Source organism: Balaenoptera acutorostrata, chromosome 7 (assembly GCF_949987535.1).
Source record: "Balaenoptera acutorostrata chromosome 7, mBalAcu1.1, whole genome shotgun sequence".
Lineage (NCBI taxonomy): Eukaryota > Metazoa > Chordata > Mammalia > Artiodactyla > Balaenopteridae > Balaenoptera > Balaenoptera acutorostrata.
This window is the reverse complement of record NC_080070.1, coordinates 78947595-78968211: the sequence shown is the minus strand read 5'-3', so window position 1 is coordinate 78968211 and position 20617 is coordinate 78947595. Positions and strand designations below refer to the sequence as shown.

General features: G+C 38.1%; 2 protein-coding genes across 2 annotated transcripts in view; one reads left to right on the top strand and one right to left on the bottom strand.

Annotated features, from left to right (window-relative positions):
• Nucleotides 1-20617, bottom strand: part of ELAPOR2 (endosome-lysosome associated apoptosis and autophagy regulator family member 2) — a 289732-nt gene that overhangs the window by 48729 nt on the left and 220386 nt on the right. The gene's annotated exons all lie outside the window — the stretch shown is intronic.
• GRM3 (glutamate metabotropic receptor 3) overlaps nt 1-20617 on the top strand; it is a 239238-nt gene that overhangs the window by 193695 nt on the left and 24926 nt on the right. Inside the window, exon 4 of the mRNA XM_007170277.2 lies at nt 19127-20193. Coding sequence (XP_007170339.1) covers nt 19127-20193 — 1067 coding nt within the window. The remainder of the gene's footprint in view (nt 1-19126; nt 20194-20617) is intronic.

Below are 20617 nucleotides of genomic sequence, written 5' to 3'. Positions count from 1 at the left end.
TCTCTGCCCTTTCTTTAAGATATTCCACAAGCTAAAAACTAACAGGGAAAATGGGTCATTAACTGTGCCAAATCCTACTTTCTCCTTTTCTTCTCCTGGGTTCTAACACATAAGGATCAATAGCCAAGAGGAAACAAACTTCAATTTTTGTTAATAAGTGAGCAAGTGCTTGATCTCCTTCCCACACCCCTCTCCCTACAAGACTGCTCTGATATTACAGCTAGAATACTAGGCAGAGGCCAGAAGCAGAAAAAAGGCTTTGGTTTCCCACAACCCCCCTCTAAATAGCTGGATCTTTAGAGCAGATTCCAAGCCTACTTATCTAAACATCCATTTGCATGAGGAGTGACTCTCAGGACTTCCTCCGCCCTCCCCCCCCCACCCCCCGCCCCATACAGGGGGAACAGAGAGTTTGGAGGAGGGTCAGAGCTGCTAGGAAAGGCCACCGTATCTGCATAGCCTGGAGACTAGAAGTGCAAACATGGGCATGAAGATGGCCCAGGCCGGCCATGAGAGGTTGGTCCCTCCATCATTTGGCCATGGGAGCTAGAAGAGTACTTTCCTGTCTCTCTTCACTGTGATTCTGCCTATTAGGGAAAGACAATTCATGAATGTCGGACTCTGCCAATCACATCCGCAGATTCTCTCTTGTGGAGGAGAAAGATGAGATGGAAAAGGATGGAAACTAAGGAGCAGAAATTCCCCTTTCTTAGGGCCGAGGCTAAAACATGATCTGAGAACAAAAGCATTCCTTTTTCCCCAAGGGATATTATTTTAGGAAAGCTGGACAAACCTTCTGCACAAAATTCCTTCTCCACTGAGATATCGGATTCCATCATCAATAATGTATCCATGATGGCTTTTCACATTGTCCTCTGACTATGATCTCTTTCAATATGAATAGCCCTGAAAGGGGTAACCTAAACAGAATCTAGTACAGTACTTTGATGGGAATTGGTTTTGCCTATGGCTACATGGGAAGCTGGGGTACTGGGAACAAGAAGGCATGCTCAGAAAAAAAAAGAGGAAGAGAAAAAGGAAATGGAAGAGCCCCAGGGACACTTGTGTCTCCTTCATAATTACACACCTGCTTGGATGCTGATATGCAAATACTATCATGTTCTCCATCGATTTCAAGGATGACTTAGGGTAAAGTCCTGGATGTTAAAAATGCTCCATCCCCTGGTTTTTCAGTAAAAATACCATCTGGGAAATGTGGGAATTTATGCAAGAAAATTATATATATATATATGATTTTGTAATAGATAAAATTAACTTGGTGATAGCATCCTAACATATCACTTAAGCATAACAATTATACATTATATATAAGTATATATTAATATGTTATATAATAAATGCTATCGATACTGTATGTCTATATTGTCTAATTATATAATTGATAATTACATATCAATATATTATACAATTATAATATAAGGGATATGTTAGAGTTCTATCAGCAAGTTACTTTAATCTACTTTATTACTTTTAACACAATTGGAGGAAGAGTGGAAGACATCTGAATTAAAATGATTTCTGAGGTTGATTAATTTCTAGGAATATTTTCTAAGAAGGAACAAAATAACCAGATTTATGATACCCTTTGCACACTTATTTTTAGAATAATTCAAAATAGAAATTATGGCACAAATTGGGGTGAAAATGTAAAGCAATTACTTTCAATTTTGTCACCTTATTATTTCCAGTGGAACAGAAACCCATTCAGGGAGATGTGGGTTTGGAATTTTTAACAGTGTGTGAAAGTGCTTGATGCCCTGACAAGGTCACTTAAAATATGGGAGTTCAATGACGCAGCCCTCTCAGTGAAGACGAAGACCCGGCTACCCTACGGTGGCTGAGGAAAAACATGACAACAGAACAATAGACCCGCATGCTGGGAGGAGAAGTAATTTATTTTCCCTGTATTCTCTTTGCAGGATACCACACAGAGAGTCAAATGCATGTCCGGGCATGCATAAGGCAAGAGACTAGAAATTAATTTGCTGCCCCCATAGAACTTACAGTTACTGCATGCTAAGCTGCTGTGCTTATCTTTGGAAGTTCATCCTCGAAGGCTGAATAAAATTTCTGCTGTTCAGCTTTTTATATGAAGTAGTATACTGTTTGCTTAAAAATGGAAAGCTCATTTTATCAAGTATTCTTGCAACCGTGATTATGTTCTTCAGAACATTAGCTCTGCAACTATTTTTCAAATGAGTTTTTTTTATAGTTTGCACTGCTGACTTACTATCACCTCTCTGAAAGGGATTTTCTCAGCCGTTTTCACCTTCTGTCCATATCACGTTTCACTCTCCTGCAGGATTTAGAACTAGAGCCCAGTAGGCGAAGTGATTTAAGGGCAGGACAATGGGAAATGGGTGCCTTCTTTTTTTTACAAAGTCATGGTCCTGTACTTGTATCCAACTTTGTTTTGGGGGAAGCATATTTTTAATCTATGTTCTACTACGTGATGTAGTCACCTTTAAAAACATGAGGACAGATTAAATTTGTCCTCAGAATTCAGAATTTCTTTTCACAAAATTGAAAACCTTTGGTAAGTGTTGCAAAGTCCCAGTGTTCTTGGATGCTTAGGTTTGTGCCAGAGACATCACATTAAAGGGGGAGAAAATTCCCGCAGGGACCCCCCCTTCCCGCTCTCCCCACCAACAGCTCTCCTTGCTGTGAGTCTGCTCTAAAGGGTCTACGACACCTACCCCTTCGACACACAAGAGAGTGCTGCTTTCCTACAAGGTGATTGACGGCAAGGAGACACCCAGCCAGGTTGACTGGTTTTTCAAAAGGGATAAAAGGAAAATCACGGAGATCTGTATGAAATGGGGTCTGTGGTAGAGGTGAGAGGAAGGTGAGGACAGGGGTCAATAAAGCTGTTGACAAACATGAAAAGGAGAGGACTTCAAAGAAGGCTGAAAGGACTTTGTAAGCTGGTAATGACTGTAGGAAGAAAAAAAAAAAAGACTAGATCGTCATAACCTCAACATTACAACACCAATAAAGAATTTCTCTGGCATGGGTGTTTTCAATTTTTAAAGAGGTTTGAGATTATCAAAATATTTCTAAAAATCCAAACAGGTATTACCCTAGACCAGGGTTTCTCCATCTTGGCACTGTTGACATTTGGGGCCGGATAACTGTTTGTTGTGCGGGTGTGCTCTGTGCCTGCGGACCGGGTAGCAGCACCCCAGGCCTCTACCCACTAGATGCCAGCAGTAGCCCCCGCCCTGAGCCATAACAACCAAAATGTCTCCAGACATTGCCAAATATTTTCTAGGGGTGCAAAATCACCCCTGGCTGAGAACCACTGGTTTTTAACCTTGGCTGCATGATAATACAGTAAACTATCAAAACACAAGTGCAGGCCCATTTCCTAAGATTGATGTTTAATCGGTCTCTGGTATGGCTCAGTCATTGGCATGTGTTTGAAGTTCCCAAAATGATGCTATTCAGTCTAATAAGTCTAATCATCAGTTTAGGAAACAATCACTGAATGCCTACTACGTGCCCAGCATTGCCTTAGATCATGAGAGTACAAAGATGAATGAGACATTGTCCTTAGCCTCGAGAGGCTTAGGATCTAGTGAAGAGATGAACACACAGTAGATACTTTCCCAAGAGGTACTCAATTTCCTTAAAGTTAAATGTTCAGGACACTCTGTCAGCACAGAGGAGGAACTGGTAGCCTAATGGCACAATGTTTGCGATATCACTACATTTCCACCAGAACTGCTAAAATTCAAAAGCAGCAACATTCAGGAAGTAAAGCAACTGGAGCTCACATACATAGCAGTTTCACTACAGTATACATGTACATATATATGTACACTTGTACACCTACACACACACACACCAGAAATGCACACGTGGATTGGAACGGTCACAGCATGTAGGAGATGCTCTCAGTGCCTCTCCCAAATCCCCTTAGCACTCTGTTCTCATACATGTCAAGGGCTTCCTAATCTGTGACTCTCTGCCAGGGAGCTTTCTCTGGCCACACAGGGCCATGCTGTGCCTTACCTAGAGCAGCTGAAAGGGCCTGAAGCTACAATCCCTGGAGCAGCCATCAACCAATGACAAGTAAGAACTGTTCCATCCAAGCTAGCGAGTAGCTGTGGTATTCTGTCCCAACCCCCATTCTATGCTCTCGCCCAAGGGACCCCAGGGAGAATGAGGCCCGCTGGCGCTCATCCACATACTCTGTATTGGATTCATTCCTGTCTGTATCTTATTTCTCCATTTCCCTATAAACTCCTAAATCAACTATTTGAACCCAAATCTAGTCTTAAGGTTTACTTCTGGGATAACCCAGCTAAAGATACAGCATTATTCACATAAGCTAAAGACTTAAAAAAGAAAAAAAAAAAAAAAATACACGTCCATCAACAGAAGCACGGCTAAATAAACTGTGGTACATCTATATATTAAAATGCTATACAGCGATAAAAGTAAACCAAATATACCTTAACACTACTTGAATGAATCTCACCCAACTTAATTTAGAGCAAAAGATATTAGAAATAACATAATCCAAACTTTATGATTACTACATTAATCTAAAGTTTAATATCAGGTAACACTTGTTCATGGTCCTAAAAGGTATGATGGTGGTCATTTTTGGGAAGAAGGAAGGGTAGAACAGGAACAAGGGGACTGGTAATGTTCCCTTTCCTAACATCCATAATGTTACATAGGAGTTTTCACTTTGTGATAATTCTCTTATTTCTACCCTTTTTCTGTATATGTATTTCCATTCAAAGTTTTTAAAAATCTCATCATAGGGCAATGCGAGAAAAGCAGTAGACTATGTAATGGAGATCAGGACTTGGGAAAGAAAGAGTAGAAAAAGATGTGATAGTTACATTAGCTCACATTAAAGAGGGTCCCTAACCAAAGATTCAGGGGCCACCGTGAACCTTCCAGCTAAAAGGAAAAATATAAGCAAAGGCAGGCCCTAAGCCTACTCCCTGAATTGGGGTTGAGGGAGATTGGAATCTCACTAATTTCCACTCACTGCTATTTTCTCTGTGTCTTGCCTCCACACTCTTCATTCTTAGTCTAAGAGTAGATTGTTCCTTTCTGAGCTGCCTTGAGTGCTGAATATTTTAGCCATAATATGTAGATTCTCGGTAGGGAAACCAGTAAAATACATAATGAAGCATCAGAAGTGTTATCTGTGCTAACTTTTCAGGAGAACTGAAGAGAGGTCTTTACCAAAGTCTTAACACCCTAAAACATGCCTGTTCTTTCAATAGCTTTTCTAGAACACTCACTCTCGCTCGCACCTTAGGTACTTACCGAGCATTTTTCATGTGTGAGACAGCACCTCAGACATCCTGATGGTGCTCTGCCCCAGCAGCTACTCTCAGTTGATAAATAACCATGGAAACGCTTCAGCAATTGTGTTCCTAATCAGTAGGTAAATTAATTACAGATAGCCGAGGATTCATTTTTATTCTTTCCTGTCTGCCTGCCGCATGATGTTTGTAAAAGATTCTGTTGGCTCTAGCCAAAGGATTTTGATTTCTTCACCCCTTGACCCCTAACAAGGTCTTTCAAAGGAAAAGCCATTTTCTGTCTTCTCATCTATGTCTTTATTCCAATCCATCAAAATAGTTCACGGAAATTTCAGTGACGGCCTGGTTGTAAAATTGGAGCCATGTTGCTGCTGGTAGCTTGTGCAATCTTCATTAGTATTTATGGATGTGAACCCAAGCAGCGGCAGCTATATTCCCATTACTGAGAGCCTACTAAGAGCCACATTACTGTCCTACTTTAATTGGACTTCTGTCTGAGAGGAAAAAATAACTGATTTAATTTTCTCCTGCTATTGACCTATAATATTTGTAAGGCATAGACTTGCCTTGTCTCTATGAAATGAGCCCTAGGAGGGCTGGTCACCTTGGTACAAAACTTCTCGAATAAATCCATTTGAAACTGGGGTCAGAACTAATTGGTTGATGAGCTAAACTGAGAAGTCACTCTCCTGACTCGAGGCCAGATCAGGTTCCTTCTGTAAAATGAGGACCTGATTTTGAGGCACTAGGGGCAGTGAAGCAGATTTTGGAGAAGGTTCTAAGTCTTTGTGGAAAAAAAAAAAAAAACCTCCGCCATCTTTCCAGTTCTTCCCCCCACCCCTTTAGTTTGGGTTTTTTCGTGCTGTTACAACAACAACGAAGGTGAAGTGATTTACTTTTCCATGTTGAGTGACGCTTGCTCCCTTGGGGAGATTCAATTGGAGAAATAGGAAACCCCAGAGCTTCCTGTACAGCTCAGCTCCAGAGAACCATGCTCCCGGTTCACTGGACTTGAACTATTTCCCAGATGAGTCATCTGACTCAGAGGCAATGCTAAGCGCATCAGGAAGGCGACAGGATCAATACTTTCACGCTGCTCTGTCACTTCAACTCACCCCAGCAGCACCTGAGAAAGAGCTTGGTTTTCCTACCTGCCACTCGGGCCGGTCGTGTTTGGATCAGCGTTCAGGTACAGGATGACTATTCTCCGTTGTGCAATATTTGACCGACGTGGTTTACCTTTTTCTTCTAGGTTCTCCTTTCATTCTATTTCCTTCTAAGTATAGACATAGCAGCCCTTTATCCCAAACTACAGATCAGGACACTTCTGCTGACAATGGATTTTTGTTTAAAATTTGTAATGTGTTCATTTGAAATACTTTAATGTGCTTTCTTGATTTAAACGATTTAGACACTAGACCACATTTTGTTAGCTATTTAACGAGACAAATTTAGTAAGGGGAAAATTTATATTAAAAAACAAAACTCCACCAAAGGACTATTTGCTTGTTCACCACCCACTTGTCAAGCACTTGTGATAATATTTGTAGCAGTATCATTTTCCTAATTTATTTACTTTGCAAGCTGAACTAGCTCAATTATTCTTTGTACTTTTTTCAACTTTATAATTTATTTTTATCAGAAGTACATAATTTTTTTATGTGACTTTGACAAGCTTATAAGAAAGAGCAATAGTCTCTTGTCACCCTTTCCCAGGCCAAGTTCGTTCAATTATTTACTTTGACTCTTTTGATAATGTCCTCCATTTTCTCTTTCTGTCTTTCTCAAAGGTCTGTTGGTTGACTGTTGAAATTCCACAGAATGTTCTCAATTTTTCATTTTATTTTCTACTTTCCTTCTCAGCATTTTTGTCAAATTTTAAGAGTTTTCTCAAATTTAACTTTCAATTCTTATACTGAATTTCTATTTCTGCTTTCCAAAAGTTCATTCTTGTTCTCTGAATGCTCCTTTTTAAGAATAGACTGTACCTATCTCATACACGCAGCATCTTTTCTTATCTCTCTGAGCTCATTATTGTTTTAAAGCTTTCGTCTTTTGCTCCCTTCACTGCCTCTATTCTATCCAAGTTTCCTTTTCTGACTGTTTCAGTCTTTCTCTTTCAGGTTGGAAGTTTACTCAAATATTGGTGATCCTTGACTGTAAATGTATGTTCTCCTTTATTATTATTTTATTTTGAATAGTTAATAAAATCATATGCTTCAAAACGCAAAAAATATATAAAAGAATTTGGTAAAAATTTCCCTCCCATCTTTGCCATGCATCTGCTCGCTTCGCATCTCTTGCCATTGATAACCGCTATCCCTGGGCATCCTTCCAGAGTTCCTTTATGCATAGAAGAGAAAAAAGAATAGATTCTTCTGTTTTCTCCATTTACATAAAAGATAGCATATTAAATGTTAAATTAACTGTATTATACTTTGTTTTACAGATAATCGTGTGACTTTTAGATTTTTTTTATACCTTCAAAATATGTGCAACATAGAACACTTCCTCATTTCTCTTCAGAGCTGTATAGTATTCCTTGTCTTCAGGTAAACTAGGTCTATTTATGGATATCTCATACAACTCCACTGGTTCATTTCCATGCATTCATGAGTCAGGACCACACTGTTTTAATGATTGAGGCATTATAATATGTATTAATATCTGGTAGTGCTAATGCTCCCTCACTGCTCTACTTTTTCCTGGCTATTCTTAATGAATTATTTTTCCATATGAACTTTGAGGTCAACTTTTTTGTTTTTACAAAAAGTTGGAATTTTTATTGAAATTTATTATTTATATATTATTACTATCATCATTATTATTATTAAAATCAACTAAGAGAGAATCAAATACTATCCAAGAACATGGTATGTCTTTTCACTGATTCCAGCATTAGTGTTCACACAGGTCTTTCACTTATTTTGTTAAATTTATCCTGAGGGTTTTTTTTGTTTGTTTTTGATGCCATTTAAGTGGAATGTTTTCTTTCTGATTATAATTTGTATATATAAACTATTTTTTCCAATATATCTTAGCAAATCTCTTAGGAATTCATTATATCAACAGAAGCAATTGATCATTACTACATTCCCAGTCCCCACATGGGAGAGTCAGGAGAAATAAATCTTGCAGCATTAGTCCCCTAAAATGACAATATTAATTAATATATTTTATTTGTGTTTGGAAGAGTATATCCTCAGTTTTTAATTTTTAAATATTTTTATTATGAAATACTAAACCATACAAAGAATATACTTAACTCAGTGCAATTTATGAAGCACAACAATAAAATAATCATCCATGAAAAACACCCCATCCAAACAAGAAACAGAATATAATAAATTGGTATCCACCTTTGTGCTCTTCCTTATCCCATCCTTTGCATACCACCACTCCATCCCATATGCACTATCCTGAATTTTATCATTATCATTCATTTAGTTTATTCACTACCATTCATTTATCACTTCTGTATGTATTCCCAAATGATATGTTTAGATGTGTTTATCTTACAACTTAGTGTTCTTTATCTTAGAACTTTATGAAAATGGAGTTACATTGTCTTTTCACACATTATTGCTTTTAAAATACATTTATCTGTTGTTAGTTTAATTTCACAACAATATAATATTGTTAATAATCCACAGAATAATTTGTGATTGCTGTTGGAAACTGGTGTTGATTCCAGTTTTTTTTTTCACTTATATACAGTACTACCAACATTCATTTACATGTTCCTGGTACATATGTGCAAGAATCGCATAATGTGACAAAACGTTCACAACTCGTTAATTCTAGGTGATTCCAATGCAATCATGTACATTATACTTTTCTTTCATCATTACTGTAGGTTTGAAATTTTTCAAAATAAAAAGGTCAGAAAGTAGTTGACCTAGCAATCCCACTCCTGGGTATATATCCAACAAAACCTAAAACACTAATTTGAACCCCAATGTTCATAGCAGCGTTATTTACAATAGCCAAGACATAAACAACCTAAGTGTCCATCAACAGATGAATGGATAAAGAAGCTGTGGTATATATATATACAATGGAATACTACTCAGCCATAAAAAAGAATGAAATTTTGCCATTTGCAGCAACATGTATGCACTTGGAGGGCATTACACTAAATGAAATAAGTCAGACAGAGAAAGACAAATACTGTATGATATCACTTATATGTGAAATCTTAAAAAATACGGCAAACTAGTGAATATAACATAAAAGAAGCAGACTCACAGAGAGAACAAACTAGTGGTTACCAGCAGGGGGAGGGGCAAAATAGGGGTGGGGTGTGGGAGGTACATACTATTGGGTATAAGACAGACTTAAGGATGTGTTGTACAACACAGGGAATATAGCCAATATTTGTAATAACTAACTGGAAAGTAACATGTAAAAATTATATGAAAACAAAAAATTAAAACCTAAAAATAAAAAATAAAATAAAATAAAATTGCCACTAACAACAACAATAAAAAAGGTAGGAAGGAAAAAAAACTGATGAAAGTCTACCTATATTCTGCCCCCACTGATTTAAAATAGCCTACAGAGCAACAGCCAGCTCTACCCACCACCAGTCCCTCCCATCAGGAAACTTGCACAAGCCTCTTACATAGCCTCATCCACCAGAGGGCAGACAGCAGAAGCAAGAAGAACTACAATCCTGCAGCCTGTGGAACAAAACCACATTCACAGAAAGACAGACAAGATGAAAAGGCAGAGGGCTATGTACCAGATGAAGGAACAAGATAAAACCCCAGAAAAACAACTAAATGAAGTGGAGATAGGCAGCCTTCCAGAAAAAGAATTCAGACTAATGATAGTGAAGATGATCCAGGACCTCGGAAAAAGAATGGAGGCAAAGATCGAGAAGATGCAAGAAATTATTAACAAAGACCTAAAAGAATTAAAGAACAAACAAACAGAGATGAACAATACAATAACTGAAATGAGAAATACACTAGAAGGAATCAATAGCAGAACAACTGAGGCAGACGAATGGACAAGTGACCTGGAAGACAGAAAGGTGGAATTCACTGCTGCGGAACAGAATAAAGAAAAAAGAATGAAAGGAAATGAAGACAGCCTAAGAGACCTCTGGGACAACATTAAATGCAACAACATTCACATTATAGGGGTTCCAGAAGGAGAAGAGAGAGAGAAAAGACCCGAGAAAATATCTGAAGAGATTATAGTCGAAAACTTCCCTAACATGGGAAAGGAAATAGCCACCCAAGTCCAGGAAGCACAGAGAATCCCATACAAGATAAACCCAAGGAGAAACACACTGAGACACATAGTAATCAAATGGGCAAAAATTAAAGACAAAGAAAAACTATTGAAGGCAGCAAAGGAAAAACGACAAATAACATACGAGGGAACTCCCATAAGGGTAATGGCTGATTTCTCAGCAGAAACTCTACAAGCCAGAAGGGGGTGCCATGGTATATTTAAAGTGATGAAAAGGAAGACCTACAACTAAGACTACTCTACCCAGCAAGGATCTCATTCAGATTCGATGGAGAAATCAAAAGCTTTACAGACAAGCAAAAGCTAAGAGAATGCAGCACCACCAAACCAGCTCTACAAAAAATGCTAAAGGAACTTCTCTAAGTGGGAAACACAAGAGGAGAAAAGGACCTACAAAAACAAACCCAAAACAGTTCAGAAAATGGTAACAGGAACATACATATTGATAATTACCTTAAATGTGAATGGATTAAATGCTCCAACCAAAAGACACAGCCTTGCTGAATGGATACAAAACCAAGACCCATATATATGCTGTCTACAAGAGACCCACTTCAGACCCAGGGACACATACAGACTAAAAGTGAGGGGATGAAAAAAAGATATTCCATGCAAATGGAAATCAAAAGAAAGCTGGAGTAGCAATACTCATATCAGATAAAATAGACTTTAAAATAAAGAATGCTACAGGAGACAAGGAAGGACACTACAGAATGATCAAGGGATCAATCCAAGAAGAAGATATAACAATTATAAATATATATGCACCCAACATAGGAGCACCTCAATACATAAGGCAACTGCTAACAGCTATAAAAGAGGAAATTGACAGTAGCACAGCAATAGTGGGGGACTTTAACACCTCACTTACACCAATGGACAGATCATCCAAACAGAAAATTAATAAGGAAACACAGCTATAAATGACACAATAGACCAGATAGATTTAATTGATATTTATAGAACATTCCATCCAAAAACAGCAGATTACACTTTCTTCTCAAGTGCACATGGAACATTCTCCAGGATACATCACACCTTGGGTCACAAATCCAGCCTCAGTAAATTTAAGAAAATTGAAATCATTTCAAGCAACTTTTCTGACCAAAACACTATGAGATTAGAAATCAATTACAGGGAAGAAAACGTAAAAAACACAAACACATGGAGGCTAAACAATATGTTACTAAATAACCAAGAGATCACTGAAGAAATCAAAGAGGAAATCAAAAAATACCTAGAGACAAATGACAATGAAAACATGATGATCCAAAACCTATGGGATGCAGCAAAAGCAGTTCTAAGAGAGATGTTTATAGCAATACAAGCCTACCTCAAGAATCAAGAAAAATCTCAAATAAACAATCTAACCTTATACCTAAAGGAACTAGAGAAAGAAGAACAAACAAAACCCAAAGTTAGCAGAAGGAAAGAAATCATAAAGATCAGAGCAGAAATAAATGAAATAGAAACAAAGAAAACAATAGCAAAGATCAATAAAACTAAAAGCTGGTTCTTTGAGAACATAAACAAAATTGATAAACCATTAGCCAGACTCATCAAGAAAAAGAGGGAGAGGACTCAAATCAACAAAATTAGAAATGGAAAAGGAGAAGTTACAACAGACACCACAGAAATACAAAGCATCCTAAGAGACTACTACAAGCAACTCTATGCCAATAAAATGGACAACCTGGAAGAAATGGACAAATTCTTTAAAAGGTATAACCGTCTTAAACTGAACCAGGGAGAAATAGAAAATATGAACAGACCAATCAGAAGTAATGAAATTGAAACTGTGATTAAAAATTTTCCAACAAACAAAAGTCCAGGACCAGATGGCTTCACAGGTGAATTCTATCAAACATTTAGAGAAGAGCTAACACCCATCCTTTTCAAACTCTTCCAAAAAATTGCAGAGGAAGGAACACTCTCCAACTCATTCTACGAGGCCACCATCATCCTGATACCAAAACCAGACAAAGATACTACAAAAAAAGAAAATTACAGACCAATATCACTGATGAATATAGATGCCAAAATACTCAACAAAATTCTAGCAAACAGGATCCAACAACACATTAAAAGAATCATACACCATGATCAAGTGGGATTTATCACAGGGATGCAAGGATTCTTCAATACACACAAATCAATCAATGTGATACACCATATTAACAAACTGAAGAAGAAAAACCATATGATCATCTCAATAGATGCAGAAAAAGCTTTTGACAAAATTCAACACCCACTTATGATAAAAACTCTCCAAAAAGTGGGCATAGAGGGAAACCACCTCAAAATAATAAAGGCCATATACGACAAGCCCACAGCAAACATCATTTCATTCTCAATGGTGAAAAACTGAAAGCATTTCCTCTAAGATCAGGAACAAGAGAAGGATGTCCACTCTCACCACTATTATTCAACATAGTTTTGGAAGTCCTAGCCACGGCAATCGGAGAAGAAAAAGAAATAAAAGGAATACAAATGGGAAAAGAAGAAGTAAAACTGTCACTGTTTGCAGATGACATGATACTATACATAGAGAATCCTAAAAATGCCACCAGAAAACTACTAGAGCTAATCAATGAATTTGGTAAAGTTGCGGGATACAAAATTAATGCACAGAAATCTCTTGCATTACTATACACTAATGATGAAAAATCTGAAAGAGAAATTAAGGAAATACTCCCATTTACCACTGCAACAAAAAGAATAAAATACCTAGGAATAAACCTACCCAGGGAGACAAAAGACCTGTATGCAGAAAACTATAAGACACTGATGAAAGAAATTAAAGATGATACAAACAGATGGAGAGATATACCATGTTCTTGGATTGGAAGAATCAATATTGTGAAAATGACTATACTACCCAAAGCAATCTACAGATTCAATGCAATCCCTATCAAATTACCAATGGGATTTTTTACAGAACTCGAACAAAAAATCTTAAAATTTGTATGGAGACACAAAAGATCCCGGAGAGCCAAAGCAATCTTGAGAAAGAAAAACAGAGCTGGAGGAATCAGACTCCCTGACTTCAGACTATACTACAAAGCTACAGTAATCAAGATAATATGGTACTGGCACAAAAACAGAAACATAGATCAATGGAACAGGATAGAAAGCCCAGAGATAAACCCACGCACCTATGGTCAACTAATATATGACAAAGGAGGCAAGGATATACAATGGAGAAAAGACAGTCTCTTCAATAAGTGGTGCTGGGAAAACTGGACAGCTACATGTAAAAGAATGAAATTAGAACACTCCCTAACACCATACACAAAAATAAACTCAAAATAGATTAGAGACCTAAATATAAGACCAAACACTATAAAACTCTTAGAGGAAAACATAGGCAGAACACTCTATGACATGAATCACAGCAAGATCTTTTTTGATCCACCTCCTAGAGTAATGGAAATAAAAACAAAAATAAACAAATGGGACCTAATGAAAGTTAAAAGCTTTTGTACAGCAAAGGAAACTGTAAACAAGAGGAAAAGACAACTCTCAGAATGGGAGAAAATGTTTGCAAATGAATCAACGGACAAAGGATTAATCTCCAAAATATATAAATAGCTCATGCTGCTCAATATTAAAAAAACAAACAACCCAATCCAAAAATGGGCAGAAGACCTAAATAGACATTTCTCCAAACAAGACCTACACATGGCCAAAAAGCACATGAAAAGATGCTCAACATCACTAATTATTAGAGAAATGCAAATCAAAACTACAATGAGGTATCACCTCACACCAGTTAGAATGGGCATCATCAGAAAATCTACAAACAACAAATGCTGGAGAGGGTGTGGAGAAAAGGGAACCCTCTTGCACTGTTGGTGGGAATGTAAATTGATACAGCCAGTATGGAGAACAGTATGGAGGTTCCTTAAAAAACTAAAAATAGAATTACCATATGATCCAGCAATCCCACTACTGGGCATATACTCAGAGAAAACCATAATTCAAAAAGATACATGCACCCCAATGTTCATTGCAGCACTATTTACAATAGCCAGGTTGTGGAAGCAACCTAAATGCCCATTGATAGACGAATGGATAAAGAAGATGTGGTACATATATACAATGGAATATTAGCCATAAAAAGGAACGAAATTGGGTCACTTGTAGAGACGTGGATGGATCTAGAGACTGTCATACAGAGTGAAATAAATCAGAAAGAGAAAAACAAATATCGTATATTGATGCATCTATGTGGAACATAGAAAAATGGTACAGATGACCCAGTCTGCAGGGCAGAAATTGAGACACAGATGTAGAGAACAAATGTATGGACACCAAGGGGGGAAATTGGCGGTGGGTGTGGGGTGGTGGTGTGATGAATTGGGCGACTGGGATTGACAGGTATACACTAATATGTATAAAATGGATAACTAATAAGAACTTGCTGTATGAAAAATAATAAAATTCAAAAAAATTAAAAAAAAATAGCCTAATGAAAAATAGTGGCTATAAATGACTCAATTTCATTCCTTTCTATGGCTGAGTAATATTCCATTGTATATATGTACCACATCTTCTTTATCCATTCATCTGTCAGTGGGCATTTGTTTGCTTCCACATCCTGGCTATTGTGAATAGTGCTGCAATGAACATTGGGGTACATGTGTCTTTTTGAATTATGGTTTTCTCAGGGTATTGGGTCATTTATAGAGATGTGGATGGACCTAGAGTCTGTTATACAGAATGAAGTCAGAAAGAGAAAATCAAACGTTTATTGATGCATATATGTGGAATCTAGAAAAATGGTACAGCTGAACCTATTTGCAGGGCAGGAACAGAGACGCAGACATAGAGAACGGAAGAGTGGACACAGGAGGGGAAGGGGAGAGTGGGATGAATTGGGAGATTAGGATTAACATATATACACTGCCATGTGTACAATAGATAGTTAATGGGAACCTGCCGTATAGCACAGGGAGCTCAGCTCTGTGCTCTGTGATGACGTAGATGGGTGGGAAGGAGGTCCAAGAGGAGGAGATATATGTATACATATAGCTGATTCACTTCTTTGTACAGCAGAAACTAACACAACATTTTAAAGCAATTGTACTCCAATTTTAAAAAAGTGCCTATATTTTGTAAAAGCCAGAGCTAAAGTACTCATTTAGGCTCTTTAAAAAACCTAACAATGCTCTGTATAGTCAAACGATTAAGAAAAAAATGGGAATTGAAATATTATTACCAGATTTTCATGAGTAGGAATCAATATCAGAATTCTTATGTTACATCAAGCTAAGTTTGTTTATTCTATGCTTAGAAAAGAGGCATTAAAAATTTCAGGTATTCCTTTTACATGTTACAAATAAGGAAAATGTTGACTATTTTAAAACATTTTACATCAGGTGTTAAGACCCTAGATGTGTTATTAGTTTTGTTATTCTCAACTAGGCCACCAGTCTGTTCTAATATTCAGTTAATGATATCAGATGATTTCCAAAAAAGATTTATAAAAGGAATGTTTTACATCTTTAGTGTTTATATTATTAGCTCACATGCCAACAATCTTATCAATAACCCTCTCCGGCTCAGATTACGCAAAACAACCAGTTTTCTCACCTTTCAAATATATTATTTTTAAGAAACTTTACATTCAAGAATAGCTGTGAAAATAGTGAAATATTTAAAGCTATAAAACATATTTATTTTACAAATCTTTTCCAGAATGACCTAATAACATCCACTGAACACTGGTGGAGATTGACTGTGTAGTTGAGAATAAAAAAATTAATAACACATCTGAGGTTCTTATACTTGATGTAAACTATGTTATAATATTCATCATTTTATTTATTTGTAACATGTGAAAGGAGTCTCTAAAATTTTTAATGAAATTTTTCTAAGCATGGACTAAATAAATTTAGTTTTATGTGATCTAAGAATTGTGATATTGATTCCTACTCCTGAAAATATAGCAATAATGTTTCAACTCCTATGTTCATTTGTTCTAACATATTAAAACATAGTCTAAAGCTGTAGTAGTTGCAAAAAAGATCATACTGCTGTGGAAACAGATCAAGAGAAACAACAAATAACAGAGAGAAAGGAATTATCCCACAATTTAATATCTGGCAAGTGTTATAAACCAGTAGAAAATGATCAATTTATTTAGCATTTTTACATTTATTTATAATTTGTATTTATATTATAATTTGTTGATTAGGAAACAGAGTCAGAAATGTTAACTTGCCTAAGGACATACAACTATTAAAAGGCAGAGATGAGGGCTTCCCTGGTGATGCAGTGGTTGGGAGTCTGCCTGCTAATGCAGGGGACACGGGTTCGGGCCCTGGTCTGGGAGGGTCCCACGTGTCACGGAGCGGCTGGGCCCGTGAGCCACAGCTGCTGAGCCTGCGCGTCTGGAGCCTGTGCTCCGCAACAGGGGAGGCCGCGATGGTGAGAGGCCCGCACACTGCAGTGAAGAGTGGCCCCCGCTTGCCGCAACTGGAGGAAGCCCTCACACAGAAACGAAGACCCAACACAGCCAAAATAAAATAAAATAAAATAAATAATAATTAAAGGTGCTAATAATTTAAAAAAAAAAAAGGCAGAGATGAGAATCACGCATAGTCCATCTAAATCCAAAATCATGCACTCATCTACGACTACAGCATGTCTCACTATGAACTTGAAGCCAATCCCCAACTGCAGTACAGATACACACAGACATAGGTGATGGGTTTGAAGAAGGTGGCAGAAAGCTAGGTGAAGTTTAGGAAAGTCAAATGTAAGTGAGATAACAAGATCACTAAGAGAAAATAAATCATAATAAGTGAGGAATAAGTGTGGCATATTGAATTACATTTGCTAACAGACTTTATATATAGTACAACACATTACTGGAAACAACAAGCCTGACACTCTAGGGGCATCTATGCATCCTACGTAGGCAAGAGCTATTAGGTGAAATGTGAGGTTTTCTTTCACCAAGGACCCAAGCAACTCATTGAGGGACCCTTTCCTCCATAAAATATCTAGACCCAAGAAGAGTAAGCTGTTTCCCGCTGGCTGGAACAACATGAGCCCCAGAGAAGACAGAACGGAGCTCAGGGAGGAGGTAGTAAAGACAGCAAAGACCTGCAGAGTAAGAGGCTGCAGTACCCTCCAAATTCCCCTTTCTCATCCATAGCTGTAGTTGGGCACATCAGCTAAGCCACATTTCCCAGCCGCTCTCGAAGTTGGGTGTGACCCTGTAACTCATTTCTAGTCAATAAATGTGAATAAAAGCACGTGCCACTTCCAGGTTTATACTTTTAGGAAGCAGGTGTACCTAATTCATACTCTTTTTCTTCTTCCACTGCATGGATGCCGATGAGAAGGAGGCCCTAGGAATTGGTACAGCTTCAAGATGGAAGGAACCTGGGTTCCTGAATCACTGTGTGGAGGAGAGATTCCCACCGACCAAGACCTTAGCCTACTGCACAAGGGAGAAATAAACTTCCATTGTGTTTGAGCCCTTAAACAATTTGGGGTCTATTTACCAACAGAGGCAAGCCTACCCTGACTAATAAAGTTTGTGCATCAGAGACATCAGCCTCATTCTTCTACATTTAAGGAAAGAGTAAAGGTCGGCAGTGTGAAATAGTTGGCACAGAGTAGACCAGAGAAGGCGGCATAAAAATGGTGAACAGAATGGCAGCTGATGTTGGCAAGAGAGACATGATGAGCAGCAGCTGGAAGAGAGGACAGAGGAACCAGAGGTGCTTAGAGAGGCGCTGCTCTTAGGCACTGGCTATAAGAAAGGGACAGGGTTGAGGGCTACCGATCCTGTACAGTTAGGAACAAACTTTAAAGCAATTACCTAGCTTCTACTGTAGGTGCCTTCAGAATATTCAGGTTGTATATATGTGGATAGGAGTATGCTATACAGACACATGCAAATATGTAGTCAGAATGAATAGCCTCCAAAACATGAAAATACTACAGTTGAAGGATTATGGATGAGTGTTCTTTCTTTTTTTCTTTCCTTCTGAATTATCTAAACTGTTTAAAAGAAACATACCATCCATTTATAACGAAAAATTTTTTCTTGATTTGAAGGAGAAAAATTCCTCCTTTTAATTATATAGGTTCATGAAAATATTTAATTTCTATACATAAATATATAAATACGTAATAGAGATGAGATTCGAAGTTTGTCCAATTCCTATGGTGGAATCTTTCAAGAAATGAATATTTATATACCACATAAAATATGACTACATGTTCACCGGTTCCCCTGTTAAATAATCAGCTCCTTTGAAGGCAGACACTGTATTGTACTCATGATTATCACTGGCACTTGGCACAGGAGGCACTCAGGAATGTTAAGTGAATGAATTTATGAATGCTTGAAGACTCCAGTAGTTTTTAATATGTAAATTCAATGGTAATTGATAAATTATCTCAGCCTTGGAATCCCTGTTCCCTGTTATTTCAGTTTTGCTAAGTGTATGATATAAAGTCATTGACCGATCACACTTAAGACACCTAAACAGTGTTCTTTTTTCTCTTTTCTTTTACTTTACATGTCACAGCTCCATTCAACCCAAATAAAGGTGCAGATAGCATTGTCAAGTTCGACACTTTTGGAGACGGAATGGGACGTTACAACGTGTTCAACTTCCAGTACGTGGGCGACAAGTATTCCTACTTGAAGGTTGGTCATTGGGCAGAAACCTTATCAGTAGATGTCGACTCTATCCACTGGTCCCGGAACTCAATCCCCACTTCCCAGTGCAGCGACCCCTGTGCACCCAATGAAATGAAGAATATGCAACCAGGGGATGTCTGCTGCTGGATCTGCATCCCCTGCGAGCCCTACGAATACCTGGCTGATGAGTTTACCTGTATGGATTGCGGCCTTGGGCAGTGGCCCACTGCAGACCTATCTGGCTGCTTTGACCTTCCTGAGGACTACATCAAGTGGCAAGATGCCTGGGCCGTTGGTCCAGTCACCATTGCCTGCCTGGGTTTTATGTGTACATGCATGGTGGTGACTGTCTTTATCAAGCACAACAACACACCCTTGGTCAAAGCATCAGGCCGGGAGCTCTGCTACATCTTGTTGTTTGGGGTTGGCCTGTCCTACTGCATGACATTCTTCTTCATTTCCAAGCCGTCACCAGTCATCTGTGCATTGCGCCGACTAGGGCTGGGGACCTCCTTCGCTGTCTGTTACTCAGCCCTGCTGACCAAGACAAACTGCATTGCCCGTGTCTTCGATGGGGTAAAGAATGGCGTTCAGAGGCCAAAATTCATCAGCCCAAGTTCTCAGGTTTTCATCTGCCTGGGTCTGATACTGGTGCAAATTGTGGTAGTGTCTGTGTGGCTCATCCTGGAGGTTCCAGGCACCAGGCGGTACACCCTTCCAGAGAAGCGGGAAACAGTCATCTTAAAATGCAATGTCAAAGATTCCAGCATGTTGATCTCACTTACCTACGATGTGGTCCTGGTCATCTTATGCACTGTGTATGCCTTCAAAACGCGGAAGTGCCCAGAAAATTTCAACGAAGCCAAGTTCATTGGTTTTACCATGTATACCACATGCATCATCTGGTTGGCCTTCCTCCCTATATTTTATGTGACTTCAAGTGACTACAGAGTAAGTCTCGGAATGGTTTCTCCTTTTCCTTCTTCTTGTATCCTGCCACTGTTTTGTTATGTATAATTTAAAAGAGACTCCTTTTATTTCATCTCAGCAATTAGGTAGCTAAATTATAAATGCCATGATGAACCGCCATATTGTATATGGAAATTAATTCAATATGTTTTAAAACATTTAATTAGTGCTTGCTATGTGGAAAGCGTTGTGCTAGGCACAGAGAGGAAGATAAATGTAAATGGCATGGTCATTCAAGCAGTTTATAATCTAGTGGGAGAAAAGTATAATACATACACACACACACACACACATGCACACGCCCCTTAAAACTTTTAATTTAATTTAGAAAGTGAATGACAAGAGAATAAGACTTTAAATTAGACACGAAAGGACCTGGCTACCACAGATCAATCTGTAAATTAAA